This window comes from Chiloscyllium punctatum, chromosome 3 (assembly GCF_047496795.1).
Source record: "Chiloscyllium punctatum isolate Juve2018m chromosome 3, sChiPun1.3, whole genome shotgun sequence".
NCBI classification, from domain to species: Eukaryota; Metazoa; Chordata; class Chondrichthyes; order Orectolobiformes; family Hemiscylliidae; genus Chiloscyllium; species Chiloscyllium punctatum.
Window position 1 is genome coordinate 11,196,816 of NC_092741.1, and position 21,381 is coordinate 11,218,196.

The 21,381-nt window shown below is 39.9% G+C and overlaps 2 protein-coding genes across 2 annotated transcripts in view; one reads left to right on the forward strand and one right to left on the reverse strand.

Moving 5' to 3' along the window:
* aars2 (alanyl-tRNA synthetase 2, mitochondrial (putative)) overlaps positions 1–2,917 on the forward strand; it is a 57,956-nt gene extending 55,039 nt beyond the window's left edge. Inside the window, exon 22 of the mRNA XM_072550496.1 lies at positions 2,738–2,917. Within this exon, the coding sequence (XP_072406597.1) occupies positions 2,738–2,902 (165 nt within the window). The 3' untranslated portion in view covers positions 2,903–2,917. The remainder of the gene's footprint in view (positions 1–2,737) is intronic.
* A 3,238-nt stretch (positions 2,918–6,155) lies between these two features.
* lbr (lamin B receptor) overlaps positions 6,156–21,381 on the reverse strand; it is a 95,592-nt gene continuing 80,366 nt past the window's right edge. Inside the window, exons 10-14 of the mRNA XM_072550502.1 lie at positions 19,368–19,493; positions 17,388–17,556; positions 17,187–17,267; positions 15,522–15,644; positions 6,156–10,573 (exon numbers count right to left, since the gene is read on the reverse strand). Coding sequence (XP_072406603.1) covers positions 10,413–10,573; positions 15,522–15,644; positions 17,187–17,267; positions 17,388–17,556; positions 19,368–19,493 — 660 coding nt within the window. The 3' untranslated portion in view covers positions 6,156–10,412. The remainder of the gene's footprint in view (positions 10,574–15,521; positions 15,645–17,186; positions 17,268–17,387; positions 17,557–19,367; positions 19,494–21,381) is intronic.

Below are 21,381 nucleotides of genomic sequence, written 5' to 3' on the forward strand. Positions count from 1 at the left end.
AAACCACATCCATTGCCTGCTGTCACTCGGGACGCTTCCCTCACCAGGTGTTAGGGGTTTCAATTCTCTCAATGTGACCAGATCATTCCCATCCCTTGGCCTTCCTCAGTTCAACCCCTCTGCTCACCCTGTCCCCACATATCCTTGTGGATGCCTTCCATCATGTGTGGCACTACTGCCATGCTAAATAGGATAGATTTTGCACAGAACTAGCAACACAAAGTGGTGTTTGGAAAAGACGAATTTCAAAAGACCAAGCAATGCCAGTCTTTAACCAATTTGATTCGGTCCATATCAAATCAAGAAATTCTCAAGACGCTAAAGACTGAGCCCTGACAATATTCCTGCAATAGTATTGAAGGCTGCTACACCAGGATTTGCTGGGCCCTGGCCAAACTATTCCAATATAGCTATAACACTTACTCAACAACCTGAAAAGTTATGCTCCAAGATCTCTCTGTATAATCATGAGATTGTAGAACAATACAGCACAGGAAGAGGCCCTTCACCCATGATGTTGTGCTGAACATGACCCCAAATTAAGCTAATCCCTTCTGCCTGCTCATGGACCATATCCCTCCATTCCTTTCTTATTCATGTGCTTATCTAAATGTCCCTATGTATTTGCATCCACCACCGTCCCTGGCAGCGTATTCCAGGCACCTACCACTGTCTTTAAAAAAAAAACTCCCCTTTACTACTCCTTTGAACTTCTCCCCTTTCACCTTAAATGCATCCCCTCTAATATTAGACATTTCAACTCGAGGGAAGAAGATCCTGACTACCCCCTCACAATTGTATAAGTTCCTATTAGGTTGGCCCTCAGCCTCCACCACTCCAGGGAAACTAACCCTAGACTGTCCAGCCTCACCTTATAGCTCATACCCTCTCATCCTGGTAAACCTTTTCTGCATCCTCTCCAAAGCTGCACATCCTTCCTGTAGTGTGGTGATCAGAATTGAGTGCAATACCCAAAGTGCAGGCTAACCAAACTTTTATAGAGCTGCAGCATCGCTTCCTGACTCTTGTACCCAATGTCCCAACCAATAAAGGCAAGCCATACATATGCCATACACCGCCTTTACCATCCAGTCAGTTTGAGTGGTCACTGTCAGGGAGCTGTGGGCTAAGATCCCTCAGTCAATCAATGCTCTTAACTATCCTGGCGTTTACCAAATGCTTTCCTCTTGCATTTCACCTCCGAAAATGCAAGACCTCACACGTAATTGGATTAAACTCCATCTGCCATTTCACTGCCCAGCTTTACAAGTGATCTGTACCCTGCTTATCCTTTGACAACCTTCCTCACTACTCATAACTCCACTAATTTCTGTCATCTGCAGACTTACTAATCAGACCAACTACATTTTAATCCAAATCAAATAGTATAACCCCATCATAGTGATTTCACCTTTCTTATTCCTGAGCTGTACCCATATTGCCTCACTGGATGAGCTCTGAATGGTGTCCTCTTTCATTATATGTGTGACATTCTCCCTAATTAGCAATGCAACTCTCTCCCTGTCTAACGCACCTGAAACATGAAAACCCTGGAACTTTGAGCTGCCGAGCCTATCCTTCTTTCAACTAAGCTTCTATAATGGCTACCGCATTACAGTCCCATGTACTAATTCAGGTTCAAAGCACAACTCCTTACCTATTGAGCTCCTTGCATTAAAATAAATACACTTCAGACTGGCAGTCCCACTATGTTCCATTAACCTGGTTCCCTCTGTTATTCCTATTTGACTTACTTGACTTAACCTCTACTTCTCAAACACTGCACATGCTGACCTACTATTGGGGCTTTGACATCCCTGCCATATCACCCCCGCATCCCCACAAACCACTGCCAAACAAATTAAAATCATCTTGAAATGCACTAACAAACTTCCCTACAAGGATATTGGTACCCCTCCAGTTTAGCCACAAACTGTCCTTCTACAGGTCACTCTTGAAGAGATCCTGGTGATCGAAGATATTTGAAGTTCTCCCTCCTCCACCAGCTCTTTATGCATGTATTCAGTGGTATTATCTTCCTATTTCTGGTCTCATTTGCACATGGTACAGGGAGTAATCCTAAGATTACAACCCTAGAAGATCCACATTTCAACTTTCTGCCTAATTCCCTAAATTCCCCTTGTAGGACCTTACCCTTTTGTCAATGTTATTAGTACTAATATGGGCCATGACCTCTAGCTGCTCACTCTTGTCTTTCAGCATCTCCTGTGCCCACTAAGAGGCATCCTTGACCCTGGCACCAGGGAGGCAGTAACCATCCCGGGATCTCACGTTACCATAGCAATGCCTGTCTGTGCCCTTGACTATAGAGTCCCCTTATCACTGCTGCTCACCTATGTTTTGACCCTCCCTGCTGTACAAGAGTGTCAACTGGGTTGCTTTCCCCTGACCCTACCAAAATTATCCAAATTGGTATAGAACAGCAGCAGAGTCATGGGAACATCACCATCTTAAGTTTCTCTTCAAGAAATTCACACCCTTGACTTGGAAGTATGCCATTGCTGCTTCAAAATCCTGAATCTCCCAACTTTTATTGTGGGTGTACCAAATGGGCTGCAATGGCTCATAATAACAGATTTCCCATCTTCTTCAGTGCAATTCAGGATGGGCAATAAATGCTCTTCAATAAATCAATTTTTAAAATTCTCACCTATTCCATCTCTCCATTACCTTTCTTTCTTACCCCCACCCACCATGTGCTCTTTTTTTTTGCTAGGACTCAGTCAACAGCCTCTCTGCATCAGATTGGGCTCTTGCCGTCTGTGGACAGATGGGAGGGAATGCTGGAGGTTCTAAAGTTGTCGCTAAGGGAATGGGAAGCAGCTCCAACCTGGAAGAAATTGTAAAACTAGCTATAGAATATGCAAGAAATAAAATGTGAAAATGAAACCTGAAATCTTCATGTGTGAGGAACATGTTTAGAACTTCTGCAAGTCCCTTGCCATTTTGTGGGGATTGACAATGCTTCCTTTACTTCCAAGCAGAATTGTGTTTGCCTGTGACTGCTTGATTTAGGAATGTTTAAGACATGTAAGTTATTGTAACTGGTTACCACATCATAAGTGAGTTGGTAAAATTTTCCAGTTATGAGATTAATCTCATTGAACGTTGTGAAAAGGGATTATAAATATTTTCTATCATGATTGTCAGTTTTAATAGTTGGCAGTGCATTCTGCCTGTGGAGGTTGTTTGTGACTCTCTGGCTGGCCGTCTGGAAGAGGTGTGGGTTGGTGTATCCTACTTGTGTAAAGATTTCTGATTCGAAGTTATTGTTACACACACAAGCATGCATTCTTTTGACCAATTCACGTGAAAAACACACTTTTACTTGCTCAAAAGTGCTTTGTGCTATAATGCAAAGCCTGGTCCTGAAACACTTTCTCTTGATTAAATATTTAGCTGATAGTAATTAAAACACAGTTCATGGTAATTGAGCAGACTGTAATCACTACCTCGTGTAAATTTAGATGAAATTAAATCCTCAGAAGCAGGGGCTGGTGTAGATTATATGGCTTTTCTAGCCTGCCTCACCATTCAACTAATGATCTGTCCAGGCCTCGAATTCTCTTGATAGTTCAAAATCCACCTATTTAGCATAGCCAGGGCTCAAGTTAGCTTTGGTTATCAAGACAGTAAACAAAGATTCTTGTTTCCTATACTGACTGGCAACCTGAGTGCTCTCAGTATTATGGTTGAGGAAACAACTGAGTTTGGCTGTTGCATCCCATACGCAGTTTATCTGTTAATTCTTGGTGACTAATCATTTGTATTGAGAGTCACATGGTTTGCAGTATTAACTTTCAAGCAGCTTTGAAAAATGCAACTCTTAAAAAATGCCAAAGTTCATAAAGAGAATATTTCTCAGGGAACTATTCAGCTTTCTATGTAGCTCTTTGATATAGTGCACCCTCTTGCTTAAAAAAAAGGGGAAGTGGGGAAAAAGAATTAGGAATTGTCAGCATATCAGTGGAAAATGGATGTCATGTTTAAATGAGGAGCAGGGCAGACACACAGAGTTAAGGTCATTTCTAGATTTGGAGGTGCTGCTATTGGATTGGGGTGGGCAAAGTTAAAAGTCCACCCAATACCAGGTTATAGGAGAGAGAAAACTGCAGATGCTGGATCTGAGTTTTCTGTAGTGCTGGAAAAGCACAGCAGGTCAGGCAGCATCCAAGGAGCAGGAGAATCGACATTTCGGGCATAAGCCCTTCATCAGGAAAGGGCTTATGCCCAAAACATCGATTCTCCCGCTCCTCAAATGCTGCCTGACCTGCTATGCTTTTCCAGTACCATACTCACGACTACCAGATTATAGTCCAACAGGTTTATTTGGAATCGATAGCTTTCGAAGTGCTGCTTCAAGTGGTTATGGAGCAGAATCCTTATAGCAACAGGATTGCAGTGTCATGGAATGTAATATTAAACAAATTTAGGCATGTATTCAGTGGTATTATCTTCCTTTTATCTTTTAGAATGACCATGTTAGTTTCAGTTCCTTCATATGTAAATCCCAGAAATACTTTTAAAGTTGCATTCTAAGCTTTTAACAGTAGATGTCATCTTAGCTGAGATGATGCATTGAAGTGTGAAGTTAAAGTCTGTGTCTCAATGTCAAGTCAGACTGATTCTATTTCTAAAGTGGGAGTTACAGAATCTTACATGAATTTATGCAGTTTTTGAGCAAGTTCTGCAAGTTCAAATTCATCCCAAAAACTTGTGTGCGTGTGTGTTATAAGGTGGTGTATGTGAGCATATGAGAGAGGGTCTGCATGTAATTATATAGTGGGGTCACCTGTAACGTGACATGAACCCAAGTTTCCAGTTGGGGGATTGACCTCTGCTCAGCCACTTTGCATTGGTGCCTGTCCCGAAGTATGCCTTGGAGGATGGTCACCCAAAGGTCTGAGGTTGAATGTCCCATTATGAAAGTGTTCTCCGACTGGAAGAGAACACTGCTGGCTGGTGATTGTTGTATGATGTCCATTCTGCTGTAGTCTCTGCTCAGTCTCACCAAGGTACCATGCCTCAGGGGTACCTTGCCCATCAATAAGATGGACAATGTTGGCTAAGTCACATGAGTGCCTGCTGCATATATGGTGGGTGGTGTCCTGAAGGCCATACAGTTTGCTGCGAACAATGATCTGTTTAAGGTTTGGCAAGAAGTGGAGGCGTGGGAAAGTTTTGGCTTGTACCCCATTACACCAACATGCGCACAAAATATTTGTGGGGTGAATTTGGACTTGCAGAATCACATTTTATTTTGCTCAAATCCATGTAACTCCCACTTTAGAAATAGAATCATTCTGACCTAATATTGGGACACAGACCAACTTTAACTTCACACCTTCAATGCATTATCTCAGCTAAGATGACAGCTTTTAACAATAGGTATCTTGAGAATGTAACGTTTAAAAAGATCTGGGTTATATATATGTGTCTTATGATTCTGCTCCACAACCACCTGAAGAAGGAAGCAGCACTTTTAGAAAGCTAGTGATTCCAAATAAGCCTCTTGGACTATAATTTGGTGTTGTGATTTTTAACTGTCATTTCTAGAGGATCTATGGTTCATAAACAGCAGGAGCAACACCCTGCACCATCGCTATTTGTAAACTTTTTGTATTAAGGAAGAGGATTGATTACCTGTGATAACTGCTTGAGCAGGAGGGAAAAAAACTAATTCTGAGCATTATCTCATTGCCATTCAAGCAAACACTTTTTCACAGCTGCTTATTAGCAAAGTCTGAAGCACAGTATGACTGTAGGATAGGAGTAGAAACCTAATAAAAAATTCATTCGCATTGAGATGTCTGGTTCATGCTGCATTCTTAGTGTAGGAGATACTGAAATCCTTTATTTTCAGGTTTTAGGACAAGCAAGCAGCAATTTCTTAGAAGCAAGCTAGCTCAAATGTCAGGTCACTGCATTTACTTACTGCTAATTAGCTATTTTAAATTTGATGAATTATGAAGTTTCATTGACCCCATAACCTGTTTAGGGGTTAAATCATTTTGCAACTTACAGCCCATCTTCTGTTTCTTTAGCACATTTTAAGTGTCATTTCATTGCAGTTGGTGCTAACATATTTCCAAAACTAATATTATTTTGTATGTCAAAATAAAGACAGCACAAGCTTTAGTGAAAATCTTTATTTCAGCCAAAAATATAAAAGGAACTTCACTTTATTTGTACAGTGCATTTTTTGCAAGCCATAAAATCTTGGATGATTGTTTTTGTGATAGCTTGTGTAAAACAATGAAAAAAACCTTACCCATCAAAATAAAGCTATTTACAATATTGCTTCAATCTCAAACTGGACTCCTAGGTACTGCAATTTCATTCAGAAAAGCTTAGCTACAGTGTTTTGAGCCAAACAGATGTCCTTCTAAATAGAATCTGTACATATGGGTGAACTTGCTATCTTTTCTTCAATAGCAATGCATGAAGAAACCAAAGCTGTAATCAGAATTTAAATCAACCAATTTCTATTTATTTGACATTGCAATGATTGCAATCTTCTGATTGCAATCAATGATTTATTGCTGATCAGATCAGGTGCACTAGATTGGTCGAGATAACGTTAAAGGTTGCACAGGAAGCATCTAAGTATCAATCTTAGTTGCCTGCTTCAATCAATCACTCAGGTTGAAATAATGTTTTAGAATCTAGGATTATTTTATATAACGGGCACATCAAGGTAGGGGAGCTACTTTAATTACAATCCCACAATACTCATGCAGACTCTTAAAAATAAATTGTACAGATTTCTAGAAGGATGTGGCACTGAATACCAAAGAAGGGATTTTTAAAATCACAGAATCCCTACAGTGTGGAACCCTCCAAAGCACATCCCACCCAGACCCACCCTATCCCCATAACCCTACATTTCCCATGGCGAATCCACCTATCCTGGCCACCTGGAGGAAAGCCATGTAGACACAAGGAGAAATGTGCAAACCTGAGTCACCAGAGTGGAATTGAACCCAGATCCCTGGCTAATTACTAAGCCATCTTGCACTGGCTTTGCTAAACAATGAATGTTACACTAAATAGATTACGTTGAAGTCAGTTGAATCCATCTGAAATACTGAAATTCTTTTCATACATAAAAATATTTAAATCAATAAAGCTACATTTATAAATCAAGAATACATCAAAATTACCTTTTGTAAAACAAAATCTGATTTTCAGGAGTTCAACATTTATATCAAAAAATAAATTCTGAGAACATATACAACTTATACAAAGGAAGAGTCTTTCTGTTAGTCTGGTGAGGTAGCAGACAGCCTGTAGATCTTTTAATGTAGGCTTAGGCTATGGTAACTATGGGTTTTTTCCCCCCCCCCTTCACATTTAAGTCAATGGCAGTTTTTATTCAGGTTATGCACTACATTATTTATTAATACTGATTGTGTTCCTAACTATCAATAGGGCATTTAATGAAACACTGGTCTGGTAAATTCTGCTTGCTGATGTGACTTTTTGTCACAAAGTCCCTTCAGATGTCTCATCAATATATCCATCATTTTAGGTTTGCACCAGTGGAAATGCACATTTCAACTAACTTGTCTTTATTTAAATACAATGGACTGCAAGAAAATCCAAGGTATTGGTTTTGTATTACTGGTAAAACTAGTTCATGGATAAATAACACATATTCTACAAAATTATTGCCTGCATTCCAGGAAAATTGAGGCTTCATGGAATCCACAGCCCACCCTTCAGCTATTTATTCCTAATTTTATTTAAGAAAATCAGGGTATTTCTTTCATTCTGGAACCATGGGTTTCCAGGTGGTGGACTACGGTCAAAGTATAATTTTATAATGACTTAAAAATCATTGTGATACTTTACCGTATCAACTTGTACTGTTTTGTCTTGACTTCTGGCTCTGTACTAAAAATTTAAACCATTACTGAAAAAAATGTACAGTTGAAAACACTATCAACACTATCAACTCCTGAAATTCCAACAAAGACAGCAAGCTAAATATTAAAGTGGACTTTACAATCAGACGTCATCTTCCAATTTCAAAAACATCAATTCTTTTACATACTAAAATGTGGAGGTGCCGGTGTTGAACTGGGGTGGACGAAGTTAAAATAACACAAGACCAGGTTATAGTCCAATACCTTATTTAGAAGCACTGGCTTTCAGAGCACTGCTCCTTCATCAGGTGACTATTGGGGCAGGATCATAAGACAAAATTTATAGCAAAAGATCACATTGTCATGCAATAAAATGATATATTGAGCAAACAGACTTAACAGCAGTCTAGGTTTGTTCAAAATATCGTTTTAATTGCATGACGCTGCGATCTTTTGCTATCAATTGTGTCTTATGATCCTGCCATTCTAGTTACCTGATGAAGGAGCAGCACTCTGAAAGTTAGTACTTCCAAATAAACCTGTTGGACTATAACCTGGTGTTGTGCAACTTTTATATCCTAAAAGGAATCCAAATCAAAGATAAAAACAGGATTCAAGGAACCAAAGCCAGAGTATTGGAAATGACAGCTCAGATTGGTAGAAAATGTGGTGCACCTGAATTTTCTAAAGCTGCAGGATCAAAACTTGTCGTCACTTGTGCCTGGGCAAGTAAACACTTTCCTGCACTGAATAAATAGGAGAAATGCTGAAGAAACCCAGCTGGTGGCATCTGGGGAGAAAAAGAGCTAATATTGAGTACTCTTCCTATGAATTGATTTGGTCTCAAAACATCAACTTGTTTTTCAGTCCACAGATGCCAGGCCTGTTGCATTTCTCTGGCTTTCTTGGTATTGGTTTCAGATTTCCAGCATCTACAGTATTTTGCCTTTATACTTTGCTGCACTAAATGTTTTTGATGTGGTTGAAGATTTAACCCACCCTCAGGCTACCAGCACTGGAAAAAAGTGAATGCTCTAGTTATCAATTCTCTGGCTCATTTCAGTAAACTTTTCAGTGCCATTGAAGTATTTACAATATCCATGAACACAATTTGTCTTCATTTAAACAGACTTCACGAAGTTTTGTGGAGGATAAATCGTGAGCCTTCCTGTGTATATTCTTCACTCATACAAAGTAGCACTGTGACTCAACCAGAAACAGCAAGGCATTTGAAGAAATCTAGAGTGGCTAAATTACTTTGGATCTCTGTTCTAAAGATGTCTTTCAGTATAAAAACTGCACAGGTCACTATAATCAGAAAAGTTCAACAAAAGAAGAAAATCTTGTAATACACAATATAAACCTTAAAATATGTTAAAATTCCAATCTAGAAGTACTTCCTTAAAGTGATAATTATCCTACAGAGCTGTAAAGGTCCCAGGTTCTCAATTATTCTATACTCCCAGATGGGGATCTCTTTTAAATATTACTTTTGGGGAAAAGAGATATGAAGGGAAACAGAGAATCCATTTGGGCTGAACTTGGACTATGCACAATCAAATAATCTGAATATCATGATTCAGGATAGTTGAGAGGGCAGATATAGAGAAAGAAGGAAAATGGATAGGGAAGAAAAGAATAACCAAAATGGTGATTACAATATTCACATTTAGTGAACAGTTCTTCAGTTCCCTATCTTGATTTTCTAAAAAGGCGAATGAATTACAAAGCTTCAAAATAAAATTACAAGCTAAAGCAACTGGCCAAAGTATCCAAAAAGAGATGGGAAGTGGCCATTAATTCCAGTAGTTTAATTACTTTTTCTTAAATGGGTGAGGGGGAAATTTGCAATGTTTTGCAATCATGACAATTTGAATAAAGATTCAAAACTATAACATGCATCACGCAGGACCGGTCTTGATTAATACACAGAAGAATCAACAAGTGAACAATAGAAAGTCTAATTTTAAGACAGCTAATGTTTAAACAGGAGATGTTGTAAACTGCTATGAGGAACAATGATTTTATAATCATCCTTAAACAGGTCTCAATATAATCAGCACATATTTCATAAATACCTGAGAGAAGAAGTGAACCCTTTTGTGAAGTGAATGTCACATCAAATCTTTAAATAATTAACTATGTTTATAGTTTAGTCTTTACCAGAGTGACTTAACAATACCAGCACAAAACATTTGTCTCTCAAGCTATCCTGTCCCTTCTATCAAAGAAACAAAATGTACTACAAGGAATATATTTCAAATTTTAAAAGAATCTGCCGGAGCATTGTGTCAATAGAAAGATTACGTACTTTGTTCTGCTGTAAATACGTGGCGAGCTATGAATGAAGTTTTTCTTTTATAAAAAGAGGCAGGGACAGGGTTATAACAAAAAAAAGTATAAATACTTTTAAAAACAGCCAGCCTCATGATTAAAGTTGGATGAATACATCAGCATTTTCTTCAAAACACAAGTCACAATAATGTGCAGAGGCATGTAACCTAATGGGTATAACAGACTTGCTCAGTAGATGTACGGGAAGATTCGGTAGCGGACCTGCTGGCAATACTTATTCCAAGCCACACCGTACTTCTTCCTGCACTGACGCTCATCCCTGGCTTCACGATGAATAAGGAGGCAAGTTAAGTAAATTATGTAGAAATATGGAATGATGTGATTGAACCCTGTGAAAAGAGAAAGAAGTGTCAATTTTTTTAAAGCAAAGATCTGTTATAGCTTCTCAAATTGAAATCTTGTTTCTCTGCAAGTGTACTTGCGACTTGTTTTGTGCTAACCATGTGACACAGACCAAATGATTGTCTGTTTTTCAAATTCCCATTCTCAAATTATTTTGGTCATTGAAGATCTCTGTTAACCTTCCACACCAGGCATTTCACACACTCTGCACAACATCTGCGCCCCATTCAGGTCTCCTTTCTACATGCACTAAAATTTGCTCTTTCTCCCTTCTCCACCGCAGTATTTCACACTTAGTAACTTCCCAAGTCTTTATAATGATGCAAAATAGAAACAAAGTGCTAGGGAAGCACAGCTGGATTGGTAGCATCTATGGAGAAAGAAACAGATTAACATTTAGAGTTTAATGACTGGAATGCAATACTGAATTGCTCGACTTTTGAAATACCATAGCCTGGACTTCGCACTTAAATCTTGTTTCTGCTCTTCTGTTCATTTCAGAGGCAAAAGCAAGCAGCATTTAAGCCCTCACATGACATCCAGTTGATAAATAAATATTACAGGAGTGCACAGTGATTTAGATGGCAGTCATAATGACCGTGCACATCCGAAACTCTTAGCAAGGGTTTTATTTTACGCAGTGAGTTCAGTTGGAAAAATGAAAAATCCCTGTATGACTGAATAAAGATCTAGGCTCTGCAGTCCTGCTATATCTAATTGTGAATGGTGGTGGACAATGAAATAATTCGCTGGAGGAGCAGGGTCCACAAAGTCTCCCCATTCTCAATGATGCGACAGCCAAGCACAAAGTAAAATACAAGGCTGAAGTATTTGCAACAATGTTTAGCCAGAATGCCAATTAGATAATTCATTTCAACTTTCTCAAGTAGACCCCAGCATCACAGTTACCATGTCTGTGTCGATATGTGCAATCTTCTTGGAGATCCTCTCCACTTTAAGCCGGCGGTTAGTGGTATTGATAGTAGTCATGATTTGGAGATGCCGGTGTTGGAGTGGGGTGTACAAAGTTAAAAATCACACAACACCAGGTTATAGTCCAACAGGTTTAATTAGAAGCACACTAGCGTTCGGAGCGACGCTCCACATGCACACATATATTTTGTGCGGTGAATTTGTACTTGCAGAGCTACATTGCACTTTGCTCAAAAACTGCATGAATTTATGTAAAACTCTGTTATCTCACTTTTTAGATTAGAATCAATCTAAACATCAGGTCATAGACAGAGAACACAGGGGGCTAACACCTTCAACATATTGTCTAGCTATCACCATTGTTAACAGCTAACCCAAGAATGCAACTTTTAAAAAAAGGGTTTTGTGATTTACACACGAAAGAAGTGAAACTATGACTGTATTCTAACAGATGAAAGGCTTAACAGACAATCAATTCTTCAATGTATAATTTCAGTTACATCACACTGCAAATTTTTGCTATAAATTCTGTGTTACGATCGAGCCCTCCACAATCACCTGATGAAGGAACGTTGCTCCGAAAGCTAGTGTGCTTCCAATTAAACCTGTTGGACTATAACCTGGTGTTGTGTGATATTTAACTTTGTACACCCCACTCCAACACCGGCATCTCCAAATCCTGGAAAACATTTCACATTCTGGCACCAGGTGCTTTGTGGCAGCAAATTCCACAGGCTTGCCTCTCTTGGCAAAGAAATTTCTTATCTCAGTCCTAAATAGCCTATCCCATATCCATAAACATAGAACAATACAGCACAGAACAGGCCCTTTGGCACTGACCTGTGAACTGATCTTAGCCCATCCCCCTACACTATCCCATCATCATTCATATGCTTACCCAAGGACTGTTTAAATGCTCCTAATGTACCAATAAAACGCTGTGGGATTCTCCATAATCCCACTTGTCAAGGGACATTTCATGGTCCCATACTGCACTCTTAATTCCGTGTTTATGTTATTTTATACTCTGGGTGCCTTATTTGAATTCAGATTCCTAAACTTTACATATAGCTCCCTTTTCTTTTGGATTAACTTTTCAATATCTCTTGTCATCCAAGCTTCCAGAATTTTGCCACTTGTTTCTTTCATCCTTACTGGTGCTGGTCCAAAAGTTTGGTTGACTGACCTTTAAAAAGACTCCCAGACGGCAGATGTGGAATTACTCTCAAATAGCTGCCCCCAATCTAATTTCTCCAGTTCCTGCCTATTACTGCTGTTGTAATTAGCCTTCCCCCAATTTAACATTTTGACCAGAGAACTAGTCCTGTTCTTTTACACAAGTAAGTTAAAACTTAAGGAATTATCATAGAATCCCTACATGATCACTGTTCCCAAGATGCTACCCCACTGAAACTTCAATCAACTATCCAGGTTCATCTCCAATACAAGATCTAATACAGTCCATTCCCAAGTTGGGCTATCTACCTACTGTTTCAAGACAGCCTCCTGAATACACCGAGCAAATTCTGCCCCAAAGACTTTGGCACAAAGAATATCCCAGTGAATATTGGAAAATTAAAAATCACCCACTACCACAATGCTGCTGTTTTCACATCTTTCCATAATTTGCTTACATATCTATTCCTCTAATAACTGGTTGTTATAATGTAGCCCCATTATAGTGACTGCACCTTTCTTATTCCTAAATTCTACCCATTAGGGCCCACTGTGTGAGCCCTCCAAGATGCCTTCTCTTGTACAGCTATGAAAGTTTTCCTTAATCAGTAATCATGATGTGGAGGAGCTGATGTTGGACTGGGGTGGACAAAGTTAAAAATCACACAACACCAGGTTTATTTGGAACTATGTTGCACAAAACTTGTTGGACTATAACCTGATGTTGTGTGATTTTTAAACTTAATCAGTAATGCAACTCCTTCACTCCTTTTACACCCCTATCACATCTGAAACAAATAAACACTAGAGCCTTGAGCTGCCAATTCTATTTTTCTTCTAGTCAAATTTTGTAATGGCTACCACATCATAGTCCCGTGTACTAATCCAGATTCAAAGTACATCTGCCTTATCTGTTATACTGCTTGTGTTAAAATAACAAGTCAGACTGTTCGCCCCACTGTGTTCACTAATCTGGCCCTGCCTTTTCTTCCTACTGGATTTACTTAATTTAGCCCTTCTCTTCTCTTCAAACAGTCCACATGCTGACCTACAACTCCGGTTTCCATCACCCTGCTACACAAGTTTAAACTTTCCTAAATGGCATTAGCAAAACTCCCTGTAATGATATCGGTGTCCTTCCAATGGTTGATAATGGTTTCATTGTCATCTTTAAACTCTTAATTCCAGATTCTTATTTGATTTCAAATTCCACCATGTGACATGGCAGGATTCGAACCTGGGTCTCCAGAATACTACATGGATTTATTGCCTAGCAATAGTATCACTAGGCAATCACCTCCCATTGTTGGCTTTGTTGCACGAGGTCAGAGATTAACTGGGTCCGTATTCACTAGTTTAGAGGAATCAAAAGAGATGTTACTAAAATTCTGACAGGACTGAACAGACAGGATGCAGGGATGACTATTCGTTCCCCGAGCTGAGGTACCCAGAAGAAGGATTCAAGTGTACACAGTATGCCATGTCACTGAATGTATTTGAGAAAGAAATCCTTAGAATACTAGATACCAAATCAAGGTGCTTGGGAGACAGCAGATAGTGGATCAACTTTGATCATGCTGAACAGCAGAGCCAGCTCAATGGCCTGAATGGCCTACAATTTGAGATAGATTTTTAAAACTGACTCAGTCAATTATCATCCTCTTAGTCTACACCTGATCATCAGTGTGATGGGAAGGATCCTTGATTGTGCTGTCAAACAGCATATGCACAGTAATTGGTTCACTGATGCGAATTTTGGGTTATGCCCAGGACATCCAGCTCTTGACTTCATTACACCCTTGGTTCAAACAAAGGGAATACAGCTTAGTTCCAGAGGTGAAGTTGATGTCAAGGTAGCAGTTAAGAGACTATAGCATCAAGGAGCCCAAGTAAAACTCAAGGCAATGGGATAAAAGCAAAATACTGTGGATGCTAGAGATCTGAAATAAAATCTCCAGAGAAGTCATATCATCCTGGAAATATTTCATGAAATATATTTATTTTAAAAGAGATTTTAAAAGTCACTCCCATTTCCAAGATTTCCTCAAGTTTGCAATGAAGGAAGATGTCAAAGTAGCATATCAAATGGTAAATCATTAGCACCCAAGACCACCCAAAAAACTACAGCTTGTGCTGAACATGTGTCTGAAAGTTTGAGACATCAGCTTGTGGAGAAGAGGGCAAAATAGCCATTGATAAGTCTCCATTTTCCTAATTATCAGTTTGGATTACCAGGTTTTTATCATCAACTCTCAAAGATGCAGAGAAAAAGAAAACCAGATAGAAATGACTACAGGGAAACAGAATCATGCCTAATTTTCCCTTTAGCAATTCCTTTCTGTAGGGCCTGACTGTAGCAGCTAGCTAGCTCCACACTATGCAATGTTATCATGGAACAGAAAATAGGCTGGTGTCTTTCTGTCCAAACCCTGCTCTGTAGAAATGACCACCCCTGCAATTCTTTTCCAGTAAATACTCTTTTCTTTCCCCCACTATTTACTCTTGGGATCAGAAGTATTTTATTAACCTTCGTGACAAAGATCTTCCAATGTTTTCTCTCAATTCCTTCCAAAAGAGCCAAGCACCTTAAATGATCAACAGTTAGCTTCATATAAGTTGCTCTCTACAATATAATATGGCATCTGAAAAACTAATATGCTTCACAAAGTGCCTGGCATTCTACTTAACCCTCAAACCTTCAGTTCTATTTCCCAACCAGGAACTCAGGAACTTCAGGAAGAGGATAGCAACTTGATTGATGAACCTCTCACTTCAGTTCCTCAATGCAACTTAACTAAATTTTTGATGTAGCAGTTGCTTACTTACCACAGGGCAGAGACCAAGCCAAAGCCATGATCAGATCACCGAGGTAGTTTGGGTGACGGACAAATCCCCACCATCCAGAAACAATCAGTCTCTTCCCTGTTGCTGTAGGAATAGTTTTTAAATCTGATGGGGGAAAGAAAATATAACAACGTAAAGAACACTTTTGTTCTTGTACAAGATTTGTAAGTAAGTGTAAGGTTATTCATTTGACCAACAAAGGATAGATTCGGATTTTTTCTAGACGGTATAAAGTTAAATACATTGGATATCCAAACAGTCTTTGGGGTTCAGTGACATGGATCTTAAAAATGTTTCAAACAGGTGTGGAAAGTAATCAAGACAGCTAATGGAATGCTGGCTTTTATGAGCAAAAGACTAGATATCAATGCAGATGTTATGCTGCTAAACAAAACCCTAGTCAGATCCCACCTAGAGTAGAGAGCGCAGGTCTGGGCCCCATACCTTGGGAAGAATATATTAACCTTGGTTGGAGTACATGATAGGTTGACAAAAATGATACCTGGACTTCAGAATTGAAGTTAACTGGATAGATTATACAAATTAGGCATTTTTTCTCTAGAATTTAGAAATGATTGATCAAAATCTTCAAGATATTAACAGGAAAAGACAGAGTAGATAAAGATGAACATTTTCCACTGGTTAGGGAATTGATTTAGATTACTTACAGAGTGGAAAACAGGCCCTTCGGCCCAAAAAGTCCACTCCGACCCTCTGAAGAGCAACCCACCCAGACCCATTCCCCTACATTTACCCCCTTCACTTAACAACAGGCAATTTAGCATGGCCAATTCACCTAACCTGCACATTTTTGGACTGTGGAAGGAAACCGGAGCACCCAGAGGAAACCCACGCAGACACGGGGAGAATGTGCAAACTCCACACAGACAGTTGCCTGAGGCAGGAATTGAACCCGGGTCTCTGGTGCTGGGAGGCAGCAGTGCTAACCACTGTGTCACCGTGCCACCCTAGACCTAGGGGGCATAGTCTGAGAATTGGGCCAGACCATTAGGAGAGGTGTTAAGAAGCACTTCCATACAAAAAAAAAGGTTGTAGATTTTCAGAACACTCTTCCAAAAGCAGCAGTTGATGTTGGATCAGTTGTTAATTTTAAATCCAAGTCAGATAAATTTTTGTTCAGCAAGGGATTATTTTACCTATCTACAGCAAAGATAGGTATATGCAGTTAGGCCACAGATCAGCCATGATCTCATTCGATGGCTGAACAAGCTCGAGGAGTTCATCGGCCTATTCCTCCTTCTATATTCCTACGGTGACTATTTAGCCTGTTTACTTCTGCTCTGATTTTCCATGTATTAATTTGCTTCTTAAAAAGCCAGAAGCCCATGACTTGGGAGTGATAATAGGCCATATATCATTCACTTCTGAGGAATGTATCATTTGAAATACGAACAGATCATGCAAGCTGCAAACTACTCTAAAATTACTCTTGGGAATGACACACAAATACACTAACATTATATTAAAGCTTTACATTGATTTTGTAACAAACCTATAGACAAGTGAAGTATTTTTGTGTCACAAATAAATTATTGCATTTACAATTGCACACATTGTTGGAATTGACGGTGCAGCTTCTTCAAAAAACACACACACACACTCACTCGAGACACCCTTGGTACTTACTTGCCAGTTTGGGATCATGAGGATTCCTTCTGAAAGCATTCTTTTGTGAATTTGCTCCTCGGAATATGATATAACCAACAGCTGTAACATAACCAACATCGTCAACCATGCAACATATGATAGCTGGAACACAGTGGTAAATAATGCACCGTATTCTGCATTTGGTCACTAGAAAGCAAAAAGTTCTCTAAATGTTCTTACTATTGAGTGCAATGATCACAAGAGCTGCAGGCCAGCTCAGTTCATTCGGATGATTAACCAGGTAGAAAGCCTGTAGACTGTATACAAATGGTACCCAGACCAGATCTCCAAATGTCAGCATATATCCAAATCCATCATGCACAATATCCATGGTGGTCAGAATTGCTGCCTGTGTTAAAAATCAAGAAAATGAAACTCTGGAGATGCATTAATCCTGCAATCTGAAGAAAAGCCATGAAGAAACATTCAACATTAATAATTTCCACCACGTTCCCCATTCCAAGCAGATAGGCATGTTCAGTCTGCACCCATCGTCACTTAGAAGTACAAAAAAAATGACCTGATTGAAACATGCAAGACCCCAAGGGTCTTGACAAAATGGACACCAACCGGCTGTTTCCTTGAAAGAGACGAGAACTAAGGGACATAGGAGACACCTCATGTTCAAACTTTTAAGATGACAATTAAGTGAATGCTTTCCTTCGAGGATTGTTGAAACTCTCTTTCCAAGAGATGGAGGAGACTGGGTCACTATACTTTTTAAACCAAGTTAAATAGATTTGTTATTGACAAAAGAGTCCACAGTTATAGGAGACTATACAGGAATGTAGAGTTGAGGCCACAAATAGATCTAATAAAATTACAGAGCACACTCGAGGGGCTGAATGGCCCAATCCTGCACCTAGTTTATTGGTTGGTATGTCTCCTTGCTGGGACAGGAGTAGAGTTTCCAGACCTTAGCAACCTTTCAAACTACGTGAACTTACAGCAAGTGCTGGCAGAAGACCAAACATCTGAAAAGCAACCCAGCTGAGCAAAGTCGTATCCTAACCCAGCAATCAGACAAACACACTTTACAAGTATCACAAGCAATAAGCTGCAAGGATGGGATGTACTGCAGAATATGTTTTGGCCTAACCCAGGGCATTGAGGAGCAGCCCTTCTCATCCCATCTTTTTCATATTCATTCATAGGATGTGGGCATCACTGGCTAGGTCAGCATCTATTATCCATCCCTAATTGCCCTGAGGCAGTGGAGAGTCAACTACATTGCTGAGAGTCTGGAGTCACATTAGTCCAGGTAAGGAAGGCACTTTCCTTCCATAAAGAAAGTTAGTGAACCAGGTGCAGGTTTTTCCTGACAACCTATATGGTTTCATGATCATCATTAGACTCTTACTTGCAGATTTTTATTGAATTCAAATTCCAACATCTGCCATGGCAGGATTTGAACCCAAGTCCCCAGGACCTTACCTGGGTTTCCATGTTAACAGTCTAGCAATAAAACCATTTGGCCATTACCTATCCTGACAGCAGATAACAGCAACCATCAGGGATAAAATTAGAAACCTTCAAGTTGTACTGTCTGTTCTGCTAGAACATGCATCTCTTCAACACAAACTTGCTTTACCGCAATTGAAGAATTTAGATCGTTATTTGTAGAACGTGAACTTTCCTTACATGTATTGGCTATAACGCAATTCTGGTCCCATTAGTTTAAATGGTGCTGCTATTGTATGATTTTCTTATAACGTGAGATCACACAAGAACAGAACTATCGCATTGTATCAGAACAGACTGTAAAGTTCAAAGATCTAACCAGCTAAAGAGTCCGAAGAACACCTCCTCTGACCCCTACATGCAATATTCCCTCATTCTCAATGCCAAATTATCTACTCCAAATAGTTACCCACTTCTTCCTAAACAACCTCTTATTAGACCATGAAATGCCCATTCGTTTCTGGTACCTATGCAACCAATATTCACATATCAGTCCCAGGGAATATCAGCAATGACTATGTCTGATGCCATCCTAGCACACTGTCTACACACAGACTTCTACCTAAGGTGATTGGAACAATGATCAGAGTTGGAACTTTGGCTGTCTTTCTCCTTCAAAGGCCAACTATCACAATCCATAAGCTGCAGTAGGAAGCCAGCATTTTAAAAGTTAATATAGCTAATGAGAATTTTATATACCTCATTCCAGAGTGTATCCATCACATACAGAAGTTGGAAACTGTTAACCAGTATCATCGCCAATGAGGGCGCCTCACGGTCCTGCACTTCCATCTCAGCAAACAGCAATCCCAAGTTAATGACAGCCTGCAAAATTTTCAATAAAAGTCACTGAAAAGTAGTTAAAAACATCAACACATGTTCTTATACAGCAGACCTTAACAGTCAAACACATCTTTTGCTCTGAGATGTTATAAAAGTACTTTAATTTTACAGAACTCTGAAATATACCTCATCCACTTGAACAGCAGACATTTTCTTTTACAAGAATGAGGGGTGATCTCACAGAAATCTATAGAATTATAGGAGGACTAGACAGGGTCAATACAGGAAGAAATGTACCCAATGACTAGAACACGCAGAGACAACAGTCACAGTGTGAGGGTACAAGATAAGAGTCTTAGCATCTGACAGCACAGAGACAAACACTTTGGTCCAAATTGGTCCATGCTAACCAAAATGTCCACCCATGCTAACCCCATTTTCCCTGCAGTTATTTCCTTACAATCCTTTCCTAACCATGTATTTGCCTTTTAAATGGTGTTAATGTACCCACCTCAACCACTTCCGCTGGCAGTTCATTCCATATGTGTACCATCCTCTGTGTAAAAACATTGTCCCTCAGCTTCCCTTTTATTCTTTCCCCTCTAACTGATGCCCTTTAGTGTTCAATTACCCAACTCTGGGAAAAAGACTAAGTGCATTCACCCTATCCATGCCCCTCATGATATTATAAAGGTCCCTCTGTCTCCTAGGCGCGAAAGAAAAATATCCTAGCTTGTCCAACCTCTTGCTATTAACTCAGACCATTGAATCCAGGTGACATCCATGTAAATTTCTTCTGCACTCTTTCTAGTTTAATAAAATCCTTCCTATAACAAAGTTAAAAATCACACAACACCAGGTTACAGTCCAACAGGTTGAATTGGAAGCACACTAGCTTTCAGAGCATCGCTCCTTCATCACTACGACCTGATGAAGGAGCGACGCTCCAAAAGCTAGTGTGTTTCCCATTAAATCTGTTGGACTATAACCTGGTGTTGTGCGATTTTTAACTTTGTACACCCCAGTCCAAAACCAGCATCTCCAAGTCATTCCTATAATAGGTGACCAAAACTGAACACAATACTCCAAGTGCAGCCTCACCAAAGCCCTGTACAACTGCAACATAACTTCCCAACTTCTATACTCAGTGCCCTGTACCAAAAGCCTCCTTCACTGGCCTGTCTACCTGTGAACCTGAACTCCAAGGTCCCTCTGTTCCACTACACTCCTTAAAGGTCTACCATTCACCAGATGAGGTGAAACATCTTCAGTCAGAGTGGTGAGGCTGTGGAATTCTCTGCAACAGAAAGCAGTTGAGGCCAAAACATTGTATGTTTTGAAGAATAAGTTAGCTCTAAAAGGTGAATACTTCCTATCATGACAGTCAGTCAGAGCAGCCGCAGGAGTAGTGTGAACCTGGGAGCAAACAAGAGAAGGAGCTTGTGGATAAATACTTGAGGAGGGGGGCCTGGATCAAAGTCAGTCAGAGCAGTGGCAGGAGCAGACGGAGCAGAATCCGGAGGCGGAGCTCTGGAGGTGATGTTACAACTCAACAAGTAACATAGGCTTGGCTACTCAGGAACCAAGTCCTGAGACAGAGTCGTACCTAGTGGGAATTACAGTACGCACTGGTTTTTGTGGCATGTACTTTGTTAGGAACAGAAAAAAAAAAGAGAAATTTAATCAGGGTGGCGTGGTGGCTCAGTGGTCAGCACTGCTGCCCCACAGCACCAGGGTCCCAGGTTTGATTCCAGCCTTGGGCGACTGTGTGTGGAGTTTGCACATTCTCAGTGTCTGCGTGGGTTTCCTCTGGGTGCTCCAGCTTCCTCCCACAGTCACAAAGATGTGCAGGTCAGGTGAGTTAGCCATGCTAAATTGCCTATAGTGTTAGGTGCATTAGTTAGAGGGAAATGGGTCTGGGTGGGTTACT